We start from the raw sequence: 20,196 nt of genomic DNA on the forward strand, positions 1-20,196 counted from the left end.
ACCATCCGCACTCTTACTGACTCTGTACCTCGACGTGTTTCTGAGTGCATCGCCGCTCGCGGTGGTCCTACATCCTACTGAGTCGATGCCGTGCGCATTGTGTAACCTGCATATCGGTTTGAAATAAACATCAATTATTCGTCCGTGCCATCTCTGTTTTTTCCCCAACTTTCATCCTTTTCGAACCACTCCTTCTTGGTGTTGCATTTGCTCTGTCAGTCAGTGTATAATTTAATATTTAAATATGTTTCTTATTTTATGTTTTATATTTAGGCCCTGTGTGCACCTTAGTTTGTAGGACAAATCTATAGTCTGCATTTATGTAACAAAACTTAGCATATTTTTGTTGTGTTTACAGGCTGAGAATGACATTCAATAAAGTTGAAACTCAAGTATTGAAATGGAATAACTTGTGGTAAAATTTACATTTAAAACCCATCATTATGAGCGAATACTACTACAACCATTAAATATTTCAAGCTTCGTAAGTTTAAAAAAATAAAGTGAGTCTGACTGGCTGAACCTCAGTTGAAATGTAACAACAAAAATATCAAAATACACTGTGCCACAAAACGAACAAAAATATAATACTGGACTGATGTCATATCAGCAGTCATGAGACTGAAAAAGAGCACATGGCAAACATACAAAATAGTACTAAAAAATATGGCATCGTAAATAATCTCCGATTACTGTATTTCAAGAAACAATCTTCTACAAATATTTAAATATCAGAGTAATCTGTATTCAGAAATACAAAAATTATACATCACTGCATTTGGTATTTCAATCAATACAGTCATTCTAGCTTTATTTCACCTCTTTAACATAGCATTTTGGCCTCTTAAGACCATTGTTTAATACTTGTCAGCCTTTCCCAATTTTTCGCTCTTCGGACCACTATGCACCAAGTCGTTTTTTCACACTTTCCGGAAGATCCCTTAACCCATGAACCTAGGTCTTGAAATTACTTCTTTTTTGAATCAGTGTCTTAGAGACACCAGCCAGATCCTCTTTCACTGTAGTTACCCATGGAGTGGTACATATCCAAGTCATGAGAATTTCAAGATTTATTTATTTTTATTTTTTGCTTTATATCACACCGACACAGATATGTCTTATGGCGATGATGGGATAGGAAACGCCTAGGAAGTGGAAGGAAGCGGCCATGGCCTTAATTAAGGTACAGCCCCAGCATTTGCCTGGTGTGAAAATGGGAAACCACGGAAAACCATCTTCAGGGCTGCCGACAGTGCGGCTCGAACCTAGTATCTCCCGATTACTGGATACTGGCCGCACTTAAGCGACTGCAGCTATCGAGCTCGGTCAAGAAATTCTATTGTTATGCATTCGAGACAGATGACAATAAAACATAACATGACACTTCCTCATAACAAGTATGAGCTTTTCAAATTTAGAGTACAGCTCTGCATTTGACCACAGGCAATATTCACCCTCAGAATTTTTAATTTTCCTCTCTTTTATTTTGGATCCTCTCTCACTCACCATGATGTGTGAAGGCCAATCAATCCATCAATCAATCAATCAATCTGCATTTAGGGTTGTCACCCAGGTGGAAGATACCTTATCAATTGTTTACCAAACAATTTCCTAAACATTTTCACAGAACTTGAAAATTTATTGAACATTTCCCTTGATAATTTATTCCAATCTCTTACTCCTCATCCTATAAATGAATATTTGCCCCAATTTGTCCTCTTAAATTCCATCTTTATCTTCATACTATGATCTTTCCTACTTTTGAACACTCCTCTCAAGCTTATTCATCTACTTATGTAATTCCATGGCAACTCTCCACTGAGAGCTCAAAACATACCACATAGTTGAGCATATCTTCTCCTCATTCCCAAACCTTCCCAGCCCAGAGTTTGCAACATTTTCGTAACACTACTCCTTTGTCAGAAATCACCCAGAACAAACCGTGCTGCTTTCTTTTGAATTTTTCCAGTTCTCTTATCAAGTGGTCCTGGTGAGGGTCCCATACACTGGAGCCATACTCTGTGGTCTTACCAGAGACTTATACATCCCCTCCTTTACATCCTTTTACTACAACCCTTAAATACTCTCATAACCATGTGCAGAAAACCTTTCTTAACAACCTCGTTAATATGATTTCTCCAATGAAGGTACTTAATTAATAACTGGTCTGATAGAAGGCAGTTCGGGTTCAGGAAAGGTTATTCCACTGAAGCTCAACTTGTAGGATTCCAGCAAGATATAGCAGATATCTTTGATTTAGGAGGTCAAATGAGGCGTCTAGTATCAAAACCGGCCAAGTCACTCAAGGCATATTTTTCAATATGGACGAAAAACCTGTAGAGACAAAGCAATGATGGTCAGAAAAGATTTTTTTTCACAGTTATATCCTTAATGGTTTAATATTTAAGTTCCGCTGTTTTGAGAAATCTAACTCATAATTAACTCATATTTTTTGTTAATTTAAATTTTGACTTGGCCGTTTTTGTTGCAGTTTTGTACAATTTCACAAGGTATGAAAGTAAATCTTTCAGTTCTCCACTCGGAACAATATCCACATTACAGCACACAATAATGACAAAATACGAGCACACCGGAAATAGGATTGCTTTGGCGCCAATGACGGCAAGAAGCCCGCGAATACGTAAATCAGTGTTGCAAACGAACAAAAAACAAAATATAATCACTTCAAAGAATATACATTACAAGGAACGATTTTGCCTACTGGTATTATCACATTGTTGCTTAATGTAACAACACAAGATTCCAGATAATAATGCTGCATCATAAAGGTTGTCGCTTGTTCCTTGACTTGGCCGGTTTTGAATTCACTGGCTGCATGACTTGGCCGATTCTGTTGCACGACCGAGAATTCAGTGGTCTATAACATGAAGACATGGACGCTTTTAAATCATATTATTGTTTCACCTGATAGTGCTATACTTCTACTTCGAATTGATAACCTTAACTCATTTTCGTAAATTTTGTGACTTGGCCGGTTTTGATACTATACGCCTCAAATGGACTCTATCGCGATTGACCTGTCGAAGGCATTTGATAGGGTGGATCATGGTAGATAACTGGCTAAGATGAGTCCAATTGGACTAAACAAAAGGGTAACTGAATGGATTGCTATATTTCTAGAAAATAGACCTCAGAGAATTAGAGTAGGCAAAGCTTTACCTGATCCTGTAACAAATAACAGGGCAATTCCTCAAGGCAGTACTATTGGACCTTAATGTTTTTTTATATATATAAGTGGTATGAATAAAGAAGTGGAATCAGAGACACGGCTTTTTGTGGATGATGCTATTCTCTATAGAATAAGAAATAAGTTACAACATTGTGAGAAACTGCAAAATGACCTCGATAATATTGTGAGATGGATAGCAGGCATTGGTATGATGATAAACAGGGTTAAAAGTCAGGTTGTGAGTTTTGCAAATAGGAAAAGTTCTCTTAGTTTTAATTACTGCATTAATGGGGTGAAAGGAAGAAAGATTCCCTATCTGTTGTTTTCTGAGCCTTTTCTTGAATGATTTCAAAGAAATTGAAAATTTATTGAACATCTCCCTTGGTAAGTTATTCCAATCCCTAACTTCCCCTTCCTATAAAAGAATATTTTCTCCAATTTGTCCTCTTGAATTCCAACTTTATCTTCATATCGTGAATTTCCTACTTTTAACGACACCACTCAAACTTATTCATCTACTAATGTCATTCCACGCCATCTCTCCACTGACAGCTCGGAAAATACCACTTAGACAAGCAGCTCGTCTTCTTTATCCCAAGTCTTCCCAGCCCAAACTTGCAACATTTTTGTAATGCTACTCTTTTGTTGGGAATCACCCAGAACAAGTCGAGCTGCTTTTCTTTGGATTTTTTTCAGTTCTTGAATCTAGTAATCCTGGTGAGGGTCCCATACACTGAAACCATACTCTATTTCTGGTCTTACCAGAGATCGGTTTGCCCTCATCCTTACTACAACCCCTAAACACCCTCATAACCATATCCAGAGAGTGATGCAAGTGTAATGGATTAGTATAACTTGGAAGCAATCCTCTAACCCATGAGTAAATAATGAAAATAACAAGCTTTATTATTATTATTATTATTATTATTATTATTATTATTATTATTATTATTATTATTATTATTATTATTATTTACATAGTTATGTACGGCTTTATTTGGTATAAATCGTGATTGAATTATTTGTGAGGTTATGTCATGAAACATCTGCTGTGTGTATATTAATATGAGTTTATTTAATGTAAGAACACATAATTAATAGTATATAATTAATTATTACCTGTATATGTGATGTATAAATCCCATGCGATGTTGTGCAACACACGGTAACAGTCCAGAACAACGTATCTTTGGAAACGGAGAGTTACAGAAAATTCCATTGATTGTAAATAGGTTATTGGAGGCTCTCAAAATTACAAGAAAACATGTTGTGTCACATTCTTCGAGAAGCCTGGCCAGGCAATGTATATAAAAAGGCAGTCTTGAGGATTGAGTGGAGTTGTCTTAGTGAGAGTTATGAGTGCAAGTCGTTAATCGAGTATGTGAATTTGTTACGATGGTAGTTGGTTGACGTGCAAGTTATGCAGACTCCTGGCTTTACTGCTTCTTGATAGCAGTGTTTTGTTCATGATGGCAGTTTATTAGTTTGTGTGTGTACAATGTGTAAATAAAACTGTACACAACTGACAGCATTTCATGTGTAGCCTACCAAGTGACCGCTGCTCAGCCCGAAGACCTGCAGATTATGAGGTGTTGTGTGGTCTGCACAACGAATCCCCTCAGCCGTTATTCTTGGCTTTCTAGACCAGGGCCGCTATCTCGCCATCAGATAGCTCCTCAATTCTAATCACATAGGCTGAGTGAACCTCAAACCAGCCCTCAGGTCCAGGTAAAAATCCCTGACCTGGCTGGGAATTGAACCCGGGGCCCCCGGGTAAGAGGCAGGCATGCTACCCCTACATCACAGGGCCAGCAAATATAACCATACTGATTACAAATATTTTAGAATATAATCGAGAATGTTAAATAATTAATTGAACAGTAAGTAATTAGGTTAGGTAACGAGTCTGTGATCTTTATTACTATAGTAGTGGGGAGCATCCACACAGTTCTGAATTAAATGATGAAACCAAACTTTAAATAGAAAAATTACACTGCTATGAAATTGAACCATCAGGAAATTAGACGGAATAATTCTACATTTAAAGGTCAAATTTTCAACGGGTGCGAGCACATTTCTGTCATGCCTTCTAATGCGTGGCTTCATGATGCTGACTAGCTTACATCAACTCCAAACAAATAGTAATGCACCATTTTAATTAATTTTCAGATTAGGATACCAATAGTTCACTGCAGTACTTTCAAGAATATAATTAAATGTTTGTACTCTTATCATGATGTTTAAAAAGAGAATACATACTGGTTGTAAGTCTGGTTCACATGCTACCAAGTGTAAGTATCTATAATCCTAGGTAATGAAATCACATTTTCACATTGGAAGAGTATGTTAAGTAGTCACAAGAATTACTTAGCGGCTTAGTCATCCAATCCCAGACAAAAGAAGCGAGGCTGGCTCCTGTTTCATTTTGAAGTTTGGGTGGGGTGCGATTGTGGAATTTGCTGTCCACACATCCAACCGGTACGGCTTCCCGAGACAGTTAGATGCCAAACCAAGTGAGTGCTGCCTCACAACAAAGCAGTAGAAAGATACTAGCACCATCACGCGCACTTAGCAACACAGTTCCAATGTGCTATACTAGATAACATTGCATTGTACCTTAGGACATCCAGTAACTAAAACAGGAATGTTCACTTCATTTGCAAGTCCACTACCAGAATCACGAGTAACTGCGTCCATGTACATAGAAGAGTTGAATAACACATGTTCATATAACAAAAACTGAGTTCTCTTTTCTTTCATAAGATCACAAAAAAGGTATAATGCCTCACTGACTACAATGTGTGTTGGTATGTGGCAAAGGACAAGGATGGATAGTACTGAGTTAGCATAATTCCTTTTGTTAATAGCCTGATAGTATTAGAAATAATGAGTGAAAGATAGTCGGAATGTACAAATATCCTGTCCCCTGAGGAAATGGACTATATCTAGATTATATGGAACTGTGCCTGGAACTTGGCATCTCGTCAAGACAGACTACTTGTAATAGGGGGTGATATTTAATCCATGCTTTACAAAGAACTGCCATGAGTACACTCATTCCTAACTATCCCTCAGTCAGACATACTGTACACTATGTGCATCTGATTACTGCTGTCAGGCCCCATAGGTGGGGCAACCTTAACAAGTTTGTCATACACTCATTTGCAAAAAAGAATTGTGCAGTATGAAAAAAATCACACAAGTATGATGAAGGTTGCAACACAGTATCATCATAGGCTGACTTGTCCCATTTGCGTTCAGCACTGACTGCTTGTGCGTAAGTGCCACTAGGGGTCATACCTGTCCCTCCCTCATTCAAAGGTGCAAGGCACTGAATAAGGTCTTAGGAGCAGTGTTAGCAGTATGAGTCACAGAGTTAAATTGAGTGAACACCCAGACTGCCCTGATGGCATTTTTGATGAGCCTTTGACCAATTACATGAGTTCGACAGAGGCTGCATCGTTGGACTATGAGAGGCAGACTGGATGTTTTGATGCATTGCACACCATTTGAACCATTCTGATTATACTGTGTGTTGGTGTTGGGACACAGTACAAACATGAGAGTAAGTACAACACACACACACACACACACACACACACACACACACACACACACACACACACACACACACACATGAGATGGCTCAGGTTGACCCTGGCAGTCTACCAGCAGGGAGGATTGTTTTATTATGCAACAGGCTGCAAGCACTCCATGGGTGTCACTGTGCATCATCCACAGAGACATGTCATGGCAGCTGTGTCCACCAGTACCATATATAAGTAACTAGCAGAGCAGGATCACTCATCATGGCATCCCTTACTATGCCTACCTTTATGATCTGAATGTGGATGAGTACATCTGAACTTCTGCCAGGAATGGATAGCATGGCAGCTTGCGGATCAGCAACGAGTAGTGTTCAGTGACAAATCACAGTTCTTTCTGTATACAGACGACAGTCAAATTACAATCTGGTGGTTAACTCAGTGATCCATGCTCCATTGTAGAGCAGTACAGGTATCGCGGTGTGAGGGGGACCATTTCCTATGATCCCCACTCCCAACAGGTGGTGATTTAGGAACTTTGGTGGTGCAGCGATACGTCCAGAAAATTCTATGACCGTGTATGCTTCTCTTCTTGGTACAGCTCAACAACCCTGTTTTTCAGCAGGATAATGCCCAAACTCACACAGCACGGATATCTCTGGTCTGCCTTCAACATGCTTCCTTGGCCAGCAAGGTTACCCACCAAGAGCATTGAGACCAGATTGGAAGGTAACTTTGACATGTAGCAACTATGGCAGATTTGGAGGGTGAGTTGTGCCAGCTGTAGTAGGATCTTCCTTAGTAGAAAATCAAACTTCTGTATGCCTCCATGTCGACCGTATCTCTGTCTCCGTGCTACAGTTGGTTCAACACCGTACTAAGTGCATACTGCAAGTCTTTATTACCCTGCAATAAATGCTCGGTGTGATACAGTATTTTGATGTTTTCTTTATACTACCATGTCCTGTACCTGTACCCACTTATGTACCCCTTTGATTCCTTCATGGTGCCAATTAATTATTTTTTTCAAATGAGTGTAGTTTTTTGACAGGAGTACAGTCCTGTAACTGAATTTAAATCTACACCTGGATAAACCTAATAAGTGGACCATCCAGGAGGACCAGTTTTGTGTTTAATTTGAAGAACGTGGAAATATTTAAATCAAAACTTGAGTGATGTGTTAAAGGGTACAAGTTTGCCAATTTGCAAGCTGTAAGCATTCAGTAATTGTGTGTGTTGAACTATCTTCTTATAAAAATACTGAAGGGGAAAAACTTATTGGCCTGGCTTTCAGATCACTATCAGGAAGAGAAATCCTAATTCAGTATTAAAACATCTGTTTGTCTCTTGAATATCAAAGCTTAATTTAATATTTATTTCTTGCAGAAACAGTGCAGTAGCAATATTGGAGATCGCCTCTACAAGGAGGGCTGCTTGAAAAAGACTAAGGAGTTTATTGTAGACAATGCAACAATAATTGGCGGATGTGGCATTGGAATGGCATGCCTTACGGTAAGACAGACATTATTCACAATCAGAATAGTCATTACTTTTCTAGTGATGTTCAAACACAGAATTTTACCAAGTAGTGAGTTTATATGTACTGTTTCTTAACCAGCTTACGTTACTTCAAATGTATAGTTCTGCCATTATAAAGTAATATGTCTCCAAAGGTTGAAAATTTAGCTAAGTACAGTAATTTATTTTACATTATGTCATTGGTATCTCCATTATATTGATTCCTTATGTACGTGCAGTTCTAAGGTTTCATTGAACTGAAACCAGTATTTGTCATGCTTGAAAGAAGTATGAAGAGAAATGGGTTTTCTTGTCATCCTAGAAGTAATTTTCTCTTGTTTCCCCACTTCAATTCCAGGATAATGTTGAGGTAGTATTCAACATATAATAGACAAGGTTACTTCTTTTCCAAATTGAGCCATAACTGACTGTAAACCACTGAACCAGTATAGAACAATTTTATGTGCTCTACAAAATTTGTGCTATTAACGTCAATGTCCAAAAATTTACATACATGCATACATACATGCATACATACATACATACATACATGCATGCATGCATACATACATACATACATACATACATACATACTAACTGAACCCTTTAAGGTCCTTTGAAGGATACCTACCTTCCTTACCTATCTGCAAATCAGCATGAGATCTTTCTCTTGGGTGGTCTATAGGTTCTTCGCCACTTGCTTAGTTAAGAGGCGGGTTTCAGTAATGTAAACTACAGTATTGTCTACAATGAGAGGACTCAAGTTAAAAGAAATGGATATTTTATTTATCATTGGCGGTGAAATCTGACAAATTGTGACCTTACACAGCGTCTAATCAATGAACTAAATCCTGTTCATTTTAAACAAATAAAAATAACGATGATGATGGGAGATGCTGGCTTTGGAGACCTTAACTCAAATGCCTAAGGGGCATCCTTACTAGAAACCAACATCTTGATTTAAGAATGAAATAAACAAAGTCTGGAGATCCCTGAGATCAGTTTCCATGAGAGACTGCATGCACAACCATAAAGATTCGTGATGATCCAGTCCCCGTAACACAAGCTCTGGACTCCTGGTATAATTAAGGCAGTTCAATTGGTATGTGTTACACAATGATTGTACGGCATGGAACCTTAATTGAATCGATGTGACTGGCGACTATCTAAAGTTAAAACCTTCATGGCTGTTCCATATTGAACTGAAAACCATGCAAGTAATTTTAATATAAGGAAATCCACCTTTTCAATACATACAAAACTGTTGCACATAAGTAGTAGAGCAAAGGGGCTCCCAAACACTTGTCATGCCTTTTTCTGCTGCGTCAGCACCCGAGGTCATTGAACCCGGCCAAGTTCATTGACCCTGTGACGTCATGACCATGTGACTGTGACGTCATCACCACGTGCTCTTGTTTGTAAACAAAGCCACGTGCTTTTTTGACAGCTGTCAAGCTGACAGCTGCCATCTTTAAACAACAACACATCGCTAACCTCAGTGCTGCAATCTTGAAGCACTAAACCTCATGGCTACCACCTTCTGCATATAGTGGAGGGCAATTTGAAATTCCACATGCTTTTTTGACAGCTATCAGTGGCCATCTTTAAAGAAAGCCATGTGTTCTTGTTTGTAAACAAAGCCACATGCTTTCTTGACAACTGCCATCTTTAAACAACAGACGATCGCTGACCTCATTGCTGCCATCTTTATGGCACTAAACCTCATGGGTGCCACCTTAGGCACATGGGTGCGCAAAATTTGAAATTCCACGTGCTCTTGTTTATAAACAAAGCACCGTGCTCATTTCACAGCTATCAGCGGCCATCTTTAAACAAGAGAGCATCTTGATGGGGCTAAATTGTTATGGTTGCCACCTTAGGCGCGTGAAATTTTAAGTTCTAAGACTATTATCTTAGGCTAACCTAAGTAAATGGTTATGCTTTATTGACTTCAGGGGAGTATAGGAGGGGGGTTAAAGAGGCAGTACTCTTTCCCCTATCTCCCCTTACCAAAAATAAGGGACGGGTGAGTAAGAGATATGTTCTCTCTCTCCCTAGAGGTCCACCGCCGTAGCAATGTCTCCTCTACAAAAAATATTGCCCTGGGGCCATGGCACGTCTACCTCTTATGAGGCAAGCAAGGGACCCATTGTCTTGCACTTGTATTTATACCTACGTTGAATGGGTGGGAGAGAATGCTTAGATCAGCATGTGCTCGCGCACCTCCCGCTATCTACTGCTCATCGATCTGCGCGCGCACATGCGATCGTTGCATGCCTGTCGGAAGAAGTTTAATATGATTGTCGATACATGCACCATCGATAGGTGCGTACGCACACATGCGATCTTTGCACGCTCTGTCGGAAGAAGTTTAGTACGATAGTCGATGCATGCATCATTGATAGGTGATGCTAACATACTCTAGCGGTAGAAAATAAAAAAAATTACTGTTGCTATGTTCACAAGATTTTTAAACATCGCTACTCTTAGTGCAGCTACCTCGACAGATTCTAACCTTATTGCTACAGTGCTAAATACTTGATGTCGTTACCTACAACATGTGTTCAGATCACTAAAGATGTGATTGAAACATAACAAGACTAGAATCGAACACTGTACTCAATGTTGTTAACTACAACATGTGTTCAGAACATTGATTGATGTGTTCAGATCACTAAATAAGTGATTAAAACATAACAGGACTAGAAACGAACACGATACATGATGTTGTTACAACATGTGTTCAGATCACTGATTGTTGTGTTTAGAACATGTTTACTGGTTAGCAGGGGATACCTATGTTCTAAGAAGATGGATTCGAACAGAGGAAAACATTACATCGCCTACTTCAATGCTAAAAAGACTAGAATACTGAACAGCTTGTGCTAGATGGCGGCTATACATAGGCAGTTAAAAATCCCTCCTCCTCTTCCTGCTCTGTCAATGCACAGCTTTGTCTCTATCGAACATACATTACTATAACAATGCGATCTTATGCATAAGGCAGTGCACATGCTGCGTAGCTATCTCGCTCAGTAAACGATAACTTCCAAAATATGTATACACCATAAGTACAACTTAAATGATTTGCCTAGTGCAAAAAACAAAAACCGTGGAAACACACACGGTGCACATACTACGTAGCTAACTTGCTCAGTAAACGATAATTTACAAAATATGTGCACCAAAAGTAAAACTTCAATGATTTGCCTAGTGCGAAAATCAGAAACTACGGAAAAACACAAATTACACATACTGCACAGCTAACACACTCAGTGATTGCAAATTTACAAAATATGTATACATCATAACACGGGTTATCGACCAGAACACTGATATACGCATACACGTCACTCTTTTTCTCGAAAAGCAGAACACACAGACAAGAATGTTGCAAGATACCACTTACACACAGATATATGAATTAACTAAGATACTTACATGTAAAAAAGGGGGAGAAAAAAGATTAAATCATAATTTTTTGTATGCATGTAGTCTCCTCCAAGTTATAAGGCCAAATGGGAACAGTACTGAGAGTTTCTGCTACTGCTTGTGAAAACCTGAATGGAAGTGACATGTCATCTCAGCAGAAATACACATTACCTTGTTCGTGCATACTTAAGTCAGACACTTACATTTAGTTTGAAATAAAATTATGGATACTGCGATTCAAATCCCGGTGTCTTAACGTCCTGTTACTTGTTAGACCTTTGGCGTTAGGAAGAGCATCCGGCTGTAAAACAGATTCTTATGTTTCTGGTAATTACATCTTAGCATTGTTGTCAGGAAGACCAATGATCGGGCAGGAAAGGGCTAGGAGCGGGAATGAAGCGGCCGTGGCCTTAATTAAGGTACAGCCCAGCATTTGCCAGGTACAAAATTTGGAAACAACGGGAAACCATCTTCAGGGCTGACTACAGTGTAGTTCGAGCTCGCTATCTCCCGAATACTGGATACTGGCCGCACTTAAATGTAATGCATGCAGGTACACACTTCTAGCTCAGCACGCTTCTTTAGTAATGCCCAGGCCATTATAGCAGAGCTTGTTGTTGACAGGAAAACTATCCGACGGTAAAACAGTATTTTTGATGACTATGATCGTTAAGGCGTTGAAGTCTAAAACAGTCTGACACTGAAGTTAGCCGGTTGTCCCGTTGGTCGAAAAAAAATTTACTATTAGAATGTTAGCCGGCAGGGTAGGGGAGGTGGTAGTATGCACACAATCTAGTAATTAGAAATTGTAAAGAGCCTGCATTAAATTCCAAACTTCTCTGCACTGCTTATATAGAGTGTGGCCATATAATGCTGTTGATGGTGATTCATCCATCCGATGGGGACGTTAACGGTCTGACACAAACGTTAGCTGGTTCGAGTCCCGTTGGTCGAAAAAATTTCACTATCAGAATGTTAGCCGGCAGGGTAGGGGAGGTGATGGTAAACAATTTCTAATTACTAGATTGCGTGACAAAAGCCTGCATTAAAGTCCTAACCACTCTGCAGTGCTCAAATGGAATGAGGGCATATGATGCTGTTGATGGTGATTCATCCGTCGGATGGGGACGTTAAGCCTCATGCAGACCCCTTGATGCTATTCGCCAGGAGAATGCTATGTGCTGACACCGGGTTTCACCCTCTCCCTACTATCATATATCACGTCATTCATTTAATCTCATGAACTCCTCTGCTGAGGTTGACGTCAGGATGGGCGTCCGGTTATAAAACCCGCTACGACAGATTTATCTTACTTCATACCCGACCCCCCGTAGGGAAACAGGACAAGGCTTGAACAAAAACGTTGTTGTGACATTACTTAAAGTTATTGAGCGAACTGGCTACGCGGCGTAGCTATAGAGTAATGTTCTAGTAGTAGAGATGCGTTTCCATAGTTTTGCATTTTTACACTAGCTAAATGCTGGACGCGAATTACCTACACGGTTAAGAAAATGCCATTGCACTGTTAATTAAGCTACTTAGAAATAGGATCGAACTTAGAGTTACAGGTGTGTAAACTGTGTGCTTTGTTTAATCACACACAGTGTCTTCGCTGCTTGCCGAAGGTTACTACAGTCGGAAGAGCAGTGTAAAATTTCTGTCGACGTGTACATTTCTTACCGTGTATGATGTTCGCTCTGACTGACTCTGTAACACACAGATATCACCTCAAAGACAGTGTTCTAAAGAGTTATACTGTCGGTCGGGAGATAAAACTAGGAAAAAAAACTAGTACCTCGCCTAGGCGGCTTTACCTGCTGTGCTGAACAAGGGCCTTGTCCAAACAGAAGTTCTTTGTTACTTGCTAGATATGCATCAATAGCAATGCTGCTTGCGACAAATGCTGCATCCGACTGATTCACTCTAGTTACACTTATGCAATTAGCAAAAATATAAAACTTACAATGTAATTACAGAAACATAGGCTCCTGAACCAGAATCATTGTCTTTACGTCCTCCTAACTACTTACGCGGTTTTCGGAGATGCTGAGGTGTCCGAATTTTTTCCCACGGGAGTTCTTATATGTGCTAGTAAATCTATCTACAAGAGGCTGACATATTTAACAAAACACCAAATTCCCAAGCTAGAATTAAAACACGATGTTCCTAAGCCAGAATCATTAGCGATTAGAATTACACTACATCTACGCCGCGTAGCCAATTCGCTCAGTATAGCTTCCCAGCATTTCTTAATCTGCTTACCCTTCAGGGTTGGTTTTCCCTCAGACTTAGCGAGGGATCCCACCTCTACCGCCTCAAGGGCAGTGTCCTGGAGCGCAACACATTAGGTCGGGGGATACAACTAGGGAGAATGACCAGTACCTCGCCAAGGCGGCCTCACCTGCTATGCTGAACAGGGGCCTTGGTAGTGGATGGGAAGATTCGAAGGGATAGACAACGAAGAGAGAAGGAAGCGGCCGTGGCCTTAAGTTAGGTAGTATCCCAGCATTTGCCTGGAGGAGAAGTAGGTAACTACGGAAAACTACTTCCAGGATAGCTGAGGAGAGAATAAAACCTACCTCTACTCAGTTGACCTCCCGAGGCTGAGTGGACCCCGTTCCAGCTCTCGTACTACATTTGAAATTTCGTGGCAGAGCCGGGAATCGAACCCGGCCTCCGGGTAGCAGTTAATCACACTAATGACTACACTACAGAGGCGGACTTCAGAGCATTTAGCTGATAAAAAATGAAAAACCACGGAAACGCATCTTTACCACTAGAACTTTACAGCTACGCCGCGTAGCCAATTCGCTCAGTAACTTTAAGTAATGTCATAACAAATTTTTTGTTCATGCCTTGTCCCGTTTCCCTACGGGGTCGGGTATGAAGTAAGATAAATCTGTCGTAGCGGGTTTTATAACCGGATGCCCTTCCTGACGTCAACCTCAGGAGAGGAGTCCATGAGATGAAATGAATGACGTGATATGTGATAGCAGGGAGAGGGTAAACCCGGTGCCGGCACATAGCCTACTCCTGGCGAATAGCATCAAGGGGTTTGCTCAAGGCTTAACGTCTCCATCCGATGGATGAATCATCATCAACAGCATCATATGCCCTCACTCCATATGAGCACTGCAGAGTGGTTTGGAATTTAATGCAGGCTTTTGTCACGTAATCTAGTAATTAGAAATTGTATACCACCACCTCCCCTACCCTGCCGGCTAACATTCTGACAGTGAAAAATTTTTTACCAACGGGACTCGAACTGGCTAACCTCGGTGTCAGACCGTTAACTTCCCCATCCAACGAATGAATAACCATCAACAGCATTATATGGCCACACTTTACATAAGCAGTGCAGAGAGGTTTGGAATTTAATGCAGGCTTTTGTCACGTAATCTAGTAATTAGAAATTGTATACTACCATCTCCCCTACCCTGCCGGCTAACATTTTGATAGTCAAAATTTTTTTGACCAACGGGACTCGAACCGGCTAACCTCGGTGTCAGACTGTTTTAGACCAGTGCCTTAACGATCATAGTCATCAAAAATACTGCTTTACCATTGGATAGTTTTCCTGTCAACAACAAGCTCTGCTATAATGGCCTAGGCATTACTAAAGAAGCGTGCTGAGCTAGAAGTTTGTACCTGCATGCATTACATTTAAGTGCAGCCAGTATCCAGTATTCGGGAGATAGCGTGTTTGAACTACACTGTCGTCAGCACTGAAGATGGTTTCCCATAGTTTCCCAATTTCACACGAGGCAAATGCTGGGCTGTACCTTATTTAAAGCCACGGCCGTTTAATTCCCGCTCCTAGCCCTTTCCTGCCCGATCATTGGTCTTCCTGACAACAATGCTAAGATGTAATTACCAGAAACATAAGAATCTGTTTTACGGCCGGATGCCCTTCCTAACGCCAAAGGTCTAACAAGTAACAGGACGTTAAGTCACCGGAATTTGAATAGCAGTATCCATAATTTTATTTCAAACTAAATGTAAGTGTCTGACTTAAGTATGCACGAACAAGGTAATGTGTGTTTTTGCTGAGATGACATGTCACTTCCGTTCACGTTTTCACAAGCAGTAGCAGAAACTCTCAGTACTGTTCCCGTTTGGCCTTATAACTCAGAGGAGAATACATGCATACAAAAAATTATGATTTAATCTTTTCCTCCCCCTTCTTTACAAGTAAGTATCTTAGGTAATGCATATATCTGTGTGTAAGTGGTATCTCGCAACATTCTTGTCCGTGTGTTCCGTTTTTTGAGAAAAAGAGTGACGTGTATACATATATCAGTATTCTGGTCGATAACACGTGTTGTGATATATTCATATTTCGTAAATTTGCTATCACTGAGTGTGTTAGCTGAGCGGTATGTGTAATATGTGTTTTTCCAGAGTTTCTGATTTTCGCACTTAGCAAATCATTTGTAAATTATCGTTTACGGAGCGTGTTAGCTGTGCGTAATGTGTAGTATGTGTTCTTCCGAAGTTTCTGATTTTTGCACTGGACAAATCATTGAAGTTGTATTTCTGCTGTAACATATTTTGTAAATTATCGTTTACTGAGCGAGATAGCTACGCGATATGTGCACAATGTGTTCCTGTAGTTTTTTTATTTTCACACCAGGCAAATCATTGAAGTTGTACTTTTGGTTTATACATAATTTGTAAATTATCGTTTACTGAGCGAGGTAGCTACGCGATATGTGCACTGTGTGTTTCCGTAGCTTTTGATTTTCGCACTAGGCAAAACACTGAAGTTGTACTTTTGGTGTATACATAATTTGTAAATTATCGTTTACTGAGCGATCTAGCTACGTAGTATGTGCACTGTGTGTTTCCACGGTTTTTTATTTTTGCACTAGACACACCATTGAAGTTGTACTTTAGGTGTATACATATTTTGTAAATTATAATTTACTGAGCGAGATAGCTACGCACTATGTGCACTGCCTTATGCATATGATCGCGTTGTTATAGTAATATATGTTTGATAGAGACATAAAGCTATGCCTTGTCAGAGCAGGAAGAGGAGGAGGAGGTCATAACAGCTTATGTATAGCTGCCACCTTGCGCAAGCTGTTCAGAATTCTAGCCTTGTTAGCATTGCAGAAGACAATGTTTTTTTCTCTGTTTGAATCAATCTTCTTAGAACAAAGGTATCCCCTGCTAACCAGTAAACATGTTCTAAACACAACAATCAGTGATCTGAACACATGTTGTAAGTAACGACATCGTGTATTGTGTTTGTTTCTAGTCTTGTTATGTTTCAATCACTTCTTTAATGATCTGAACACGTGTTGTAGGTAACGATATCAAGTATTTAAACATTGTAGCAATAAGGTTAGAATCTGTCGAGATAGCTAAACTAAGAGTAGCGATGTTTAAAAATCTTGTGAACATAGCAACAGTAATTTTTTTATTTTCTACCGCTAGAGCATGTTTCCATCACCTATTGATGATGCATGCATCGACTATCATACTAAACTTCTTCCGACAGAACGTGCGGCAATCACTTGTGCGCCGCACACCTATCGATGATGCATGCATCGACTACCATACTAAACTTCTTCCGACAGAGCGTGCAACGATCGCATGTGTGCGTGAGCACCTGTCGATGATGCATGTATCGACAATCATACAAAACTTCTTCCGACAGAGCATGCAACGATTGCATGTGCGCCCGCATATCGATGGGCAGTAGATAGTGGGAGGTGCGCGCGCTCGTGCTGATCTAAGCATTCGCTCCCACCCACTCAATGTAGGTATAAAAATAATTGTAACAAAATGTGTCCCTTGCTTGCCTTGTAAGAGGCAGATGTGTCCTGGCCCCAGGGCAATATTTTTTGTAGAGGAGACATCGCTACGGCTGTGGACCTCTAGGGGGGGGTAGGGGAGAGAGAGAGCACACATCTCTCACTCACCTGTCCCTTATTTTCGGTAAGGGGAGGTAGGGGAAAGAGGACTGCCTCTTTAAACCCCCCTATACTCCCCCAAAGTCAATAAAGCCTAACCATTTACTTCGCTTAGCCTAAGACAACAGCCGTAGAATTTATAATTTCACACGCCCACGTGCCTAAGGTGGCATCCATGACGATTTAGCCCCGTTAAGATGCTCTCTTGTTTAAAGATGGCCGCTGATAGCTGTCAAATAAGCACGTTGCTTTGTTTACAAACAAGAGCATGTGGAATGTCAAATTTTGCGCGCCCACATGCCTAAGATGGCACCCATGAGATTTAGTGCCATAAGGATGGCAGCACTGAGGTTAGCGATCGTCTGTTGTTTAGAGATGGCAGTTGTCAAAAAAGCATGTGGCTTTGTTTACAAACAAGAGCACATGGCTTTGTTTAAAGATGGCCACTGACAGCTGTCAAAAAAAGCACATGGAATTTCAAATTGCCCGCCACTATGTGCAAAGGTGGTAGCCATGAGGTTTAGTGCCGTCAAGATGGTAGCACTGAGGTTAGCGATGCACTGTTGTTTGAGGATAGCAGCTGTCAGCATGACAGCTGTCAATAAAGCACGTGGCTTTGTTTATGAACAAGAGCACGTGGTGATGACGTCACGGGGTCAATGACCTTGGCCGGCGTCAATGACCTCGGGTGCTGACGCAGCAGAAAAAGTGCTGACGACAAGTGATTGGGAGCCCCTTTGCTCTACCACTCACATAAATTATATTACATTTTTATTATTATGAAGGTATTAGTTTTGACAACGTTTCAATGTCATCTTCAGCCTTTCGTAAAACCAAGCAAGAGAATAAATTCATATATAGCAACAATACACACACTAGGTAAAATTTGTATAACGACACACATTTAAAATAGATTGTATAAAATATATGAGGATTGCTATGGGTTGGTGGCGTAATACTCTTATATTATCTTGGTACCTAAGTTGAGGCACTTTCTGTAAAGTTGGGCTTTGGTGTGATAAAGCTTAATGAACATGTTAAAATCTTGATAAGTATCTTATTCATAGTGAAATTGGCACTGAGGAATAATCTGAGCGCTGTTGGTGGCATAGTCTTATCTTAAAATTTTACTATGCACGTCAACAGGTGGTTTTCAGTGTACATGTATGTCGTAGGATGATATGTAGGACCGAGGTTCCTCACTTCAAGTGGAACATGAAACCTAGAGAAAAAGGGGGTGCTTATTTTAATATGGTGTTCTATAAAGGGCAAGTCATATGAAGGAAACGTACCGTATAAAGAGTTATAGTGTGAGACTCACCTTGCTGCAGCATGCCAGGAAGCTTACTCTATGGAGAGGAGTTGACAACTGGAGCTGGTTTGTGGGGTAGAGTAGAGGTAGATGGAAGAGGGGAGGAAGGGAAGGGAGGGGCTTGGAGAGGAACTGCCTGTGGGGGAGGAGTTGGGGATGGGTCTGGAGGGCAAAGTGGTGGAGACATATGGCAAGGGAGGGTATTATGTAAAGCATGGAAGATCGAATGCTTTCTTGAAAACTTAATACCTTTAAGAACCATAATAAGATAGTCGTAAAGGACCTTGGGTCTCTGAGAAATTTCATTTAGGTTTAAATTGGAGTTGAAAAGCTGATCGAGGTATATGAAGCAATTTTCTGTGACATGTAGGAGAGGGCCTTTTCTAAGGTCCTGAGAATCTCCAAGTCTTGGTGTATAGTGGTAAAATTATGTGTCACGTCATGCATATGTTGGCCCATTGCCGAAAACCTATTGTATTTAATAACATTGACGTGTTCCATGTACCTAATTTTGAAGTTTCGTCTGGTCTGCCCTATGTATGAGTTTTGTATGTATTGGAAAGGTGGATTTCCTTATATTAAAATTACTTGCGTGACCTGTGACTATGTCATGGACCAACATCTAACTTTGTGATTTACATTAAAGTAATTGTGAATGACTGCAAGGAAGTCCGACTCATTGGCTGAACGGTCAGCGTACTGGCCTTCGGTTCAGAGGGTCGTGGGTTCGATTCCCGGCCAGGTCGGGGATTTTAACCTTAATTGGTTAATTCCAGTGGCACGGGGGCTGGGTGTATGTGTCGTCTTCATCATCATTTCATCCTCATCACGACGCGCAGGTCGTCTACGGGCGTCAAATAGAAAGACCTGCACCTGGCGAGCTGAACCCGTCCTGGGATATCCCGGCACTAAAAGCCATACGACATTTCATTTCATTGCAAGGAAAATTATGTTATAATGGCAGATGGCCCTAATCTGAGTCACTGAGGTTGATAACCCCATGACCATCCAAATTTCTAAGCTGAAGGTTGAACACAATTAAGTTACAGTAGTTGATGACCAAGGTTTCCACATTAATAAATCCCCAGCACATCTGATGCTCAAGAAATCAAAGTCAAAATAACAACAGCAACAACAATTGCTCACAACACTTGTGGCAGTAAAGTCCCTTGCCATTGGACATGCCCCCTTAATCGTTACATAAATAAGTTGAAATTTCCCAGCAAATAAAACTAAGATTTCCAAAATTCATTTTCAAGTTAGTCGCTTGGTTTTAAG

The 20,196-nt window shown here is 40.4% G+C and overlaps 1 protein-coding gene across 3 annotated transcripts in view; it reads left to right on the top strand.

Annotated features, from left to right (window-relative positions):
• The window catches only part of LOC136863114 (CD151 antigen), a 218,145-nt gene that overhangs the window by 190,199 nt on the left and 7,750 nt on the right, over positions 1 to 20,196 (top strand). For all 3 annotated transcript variants that reach the window (XM_067139454.2, XM_067139456.2, XM_067139453.2), the window contains exon 6: positions 8,122 to 8,247. In XM_067139454.2, the coding sequence (XP_066995555.1) occupies positions 8,122 to 8,247 (126 nt within the window). The remainder of the gene's footprint in view (positions 1 to 8,121; positions 8,248 to 20,196) is intronic.

Source organism: Anabrus simplex, chromosome 2 (genome assembly GCF_040414725.1).
Source record: "Anabrus simplex isolate iqAnaSimp1 chromosome 2, ASM4041472v1, whole genome shotgun sequence".
Lineage (NCBI taxonomy): Eukaryota > Metazoa > Arthropoda > Insecta > Orthoptera > Tettigoniidae > Anabrus > Anabrus simplex.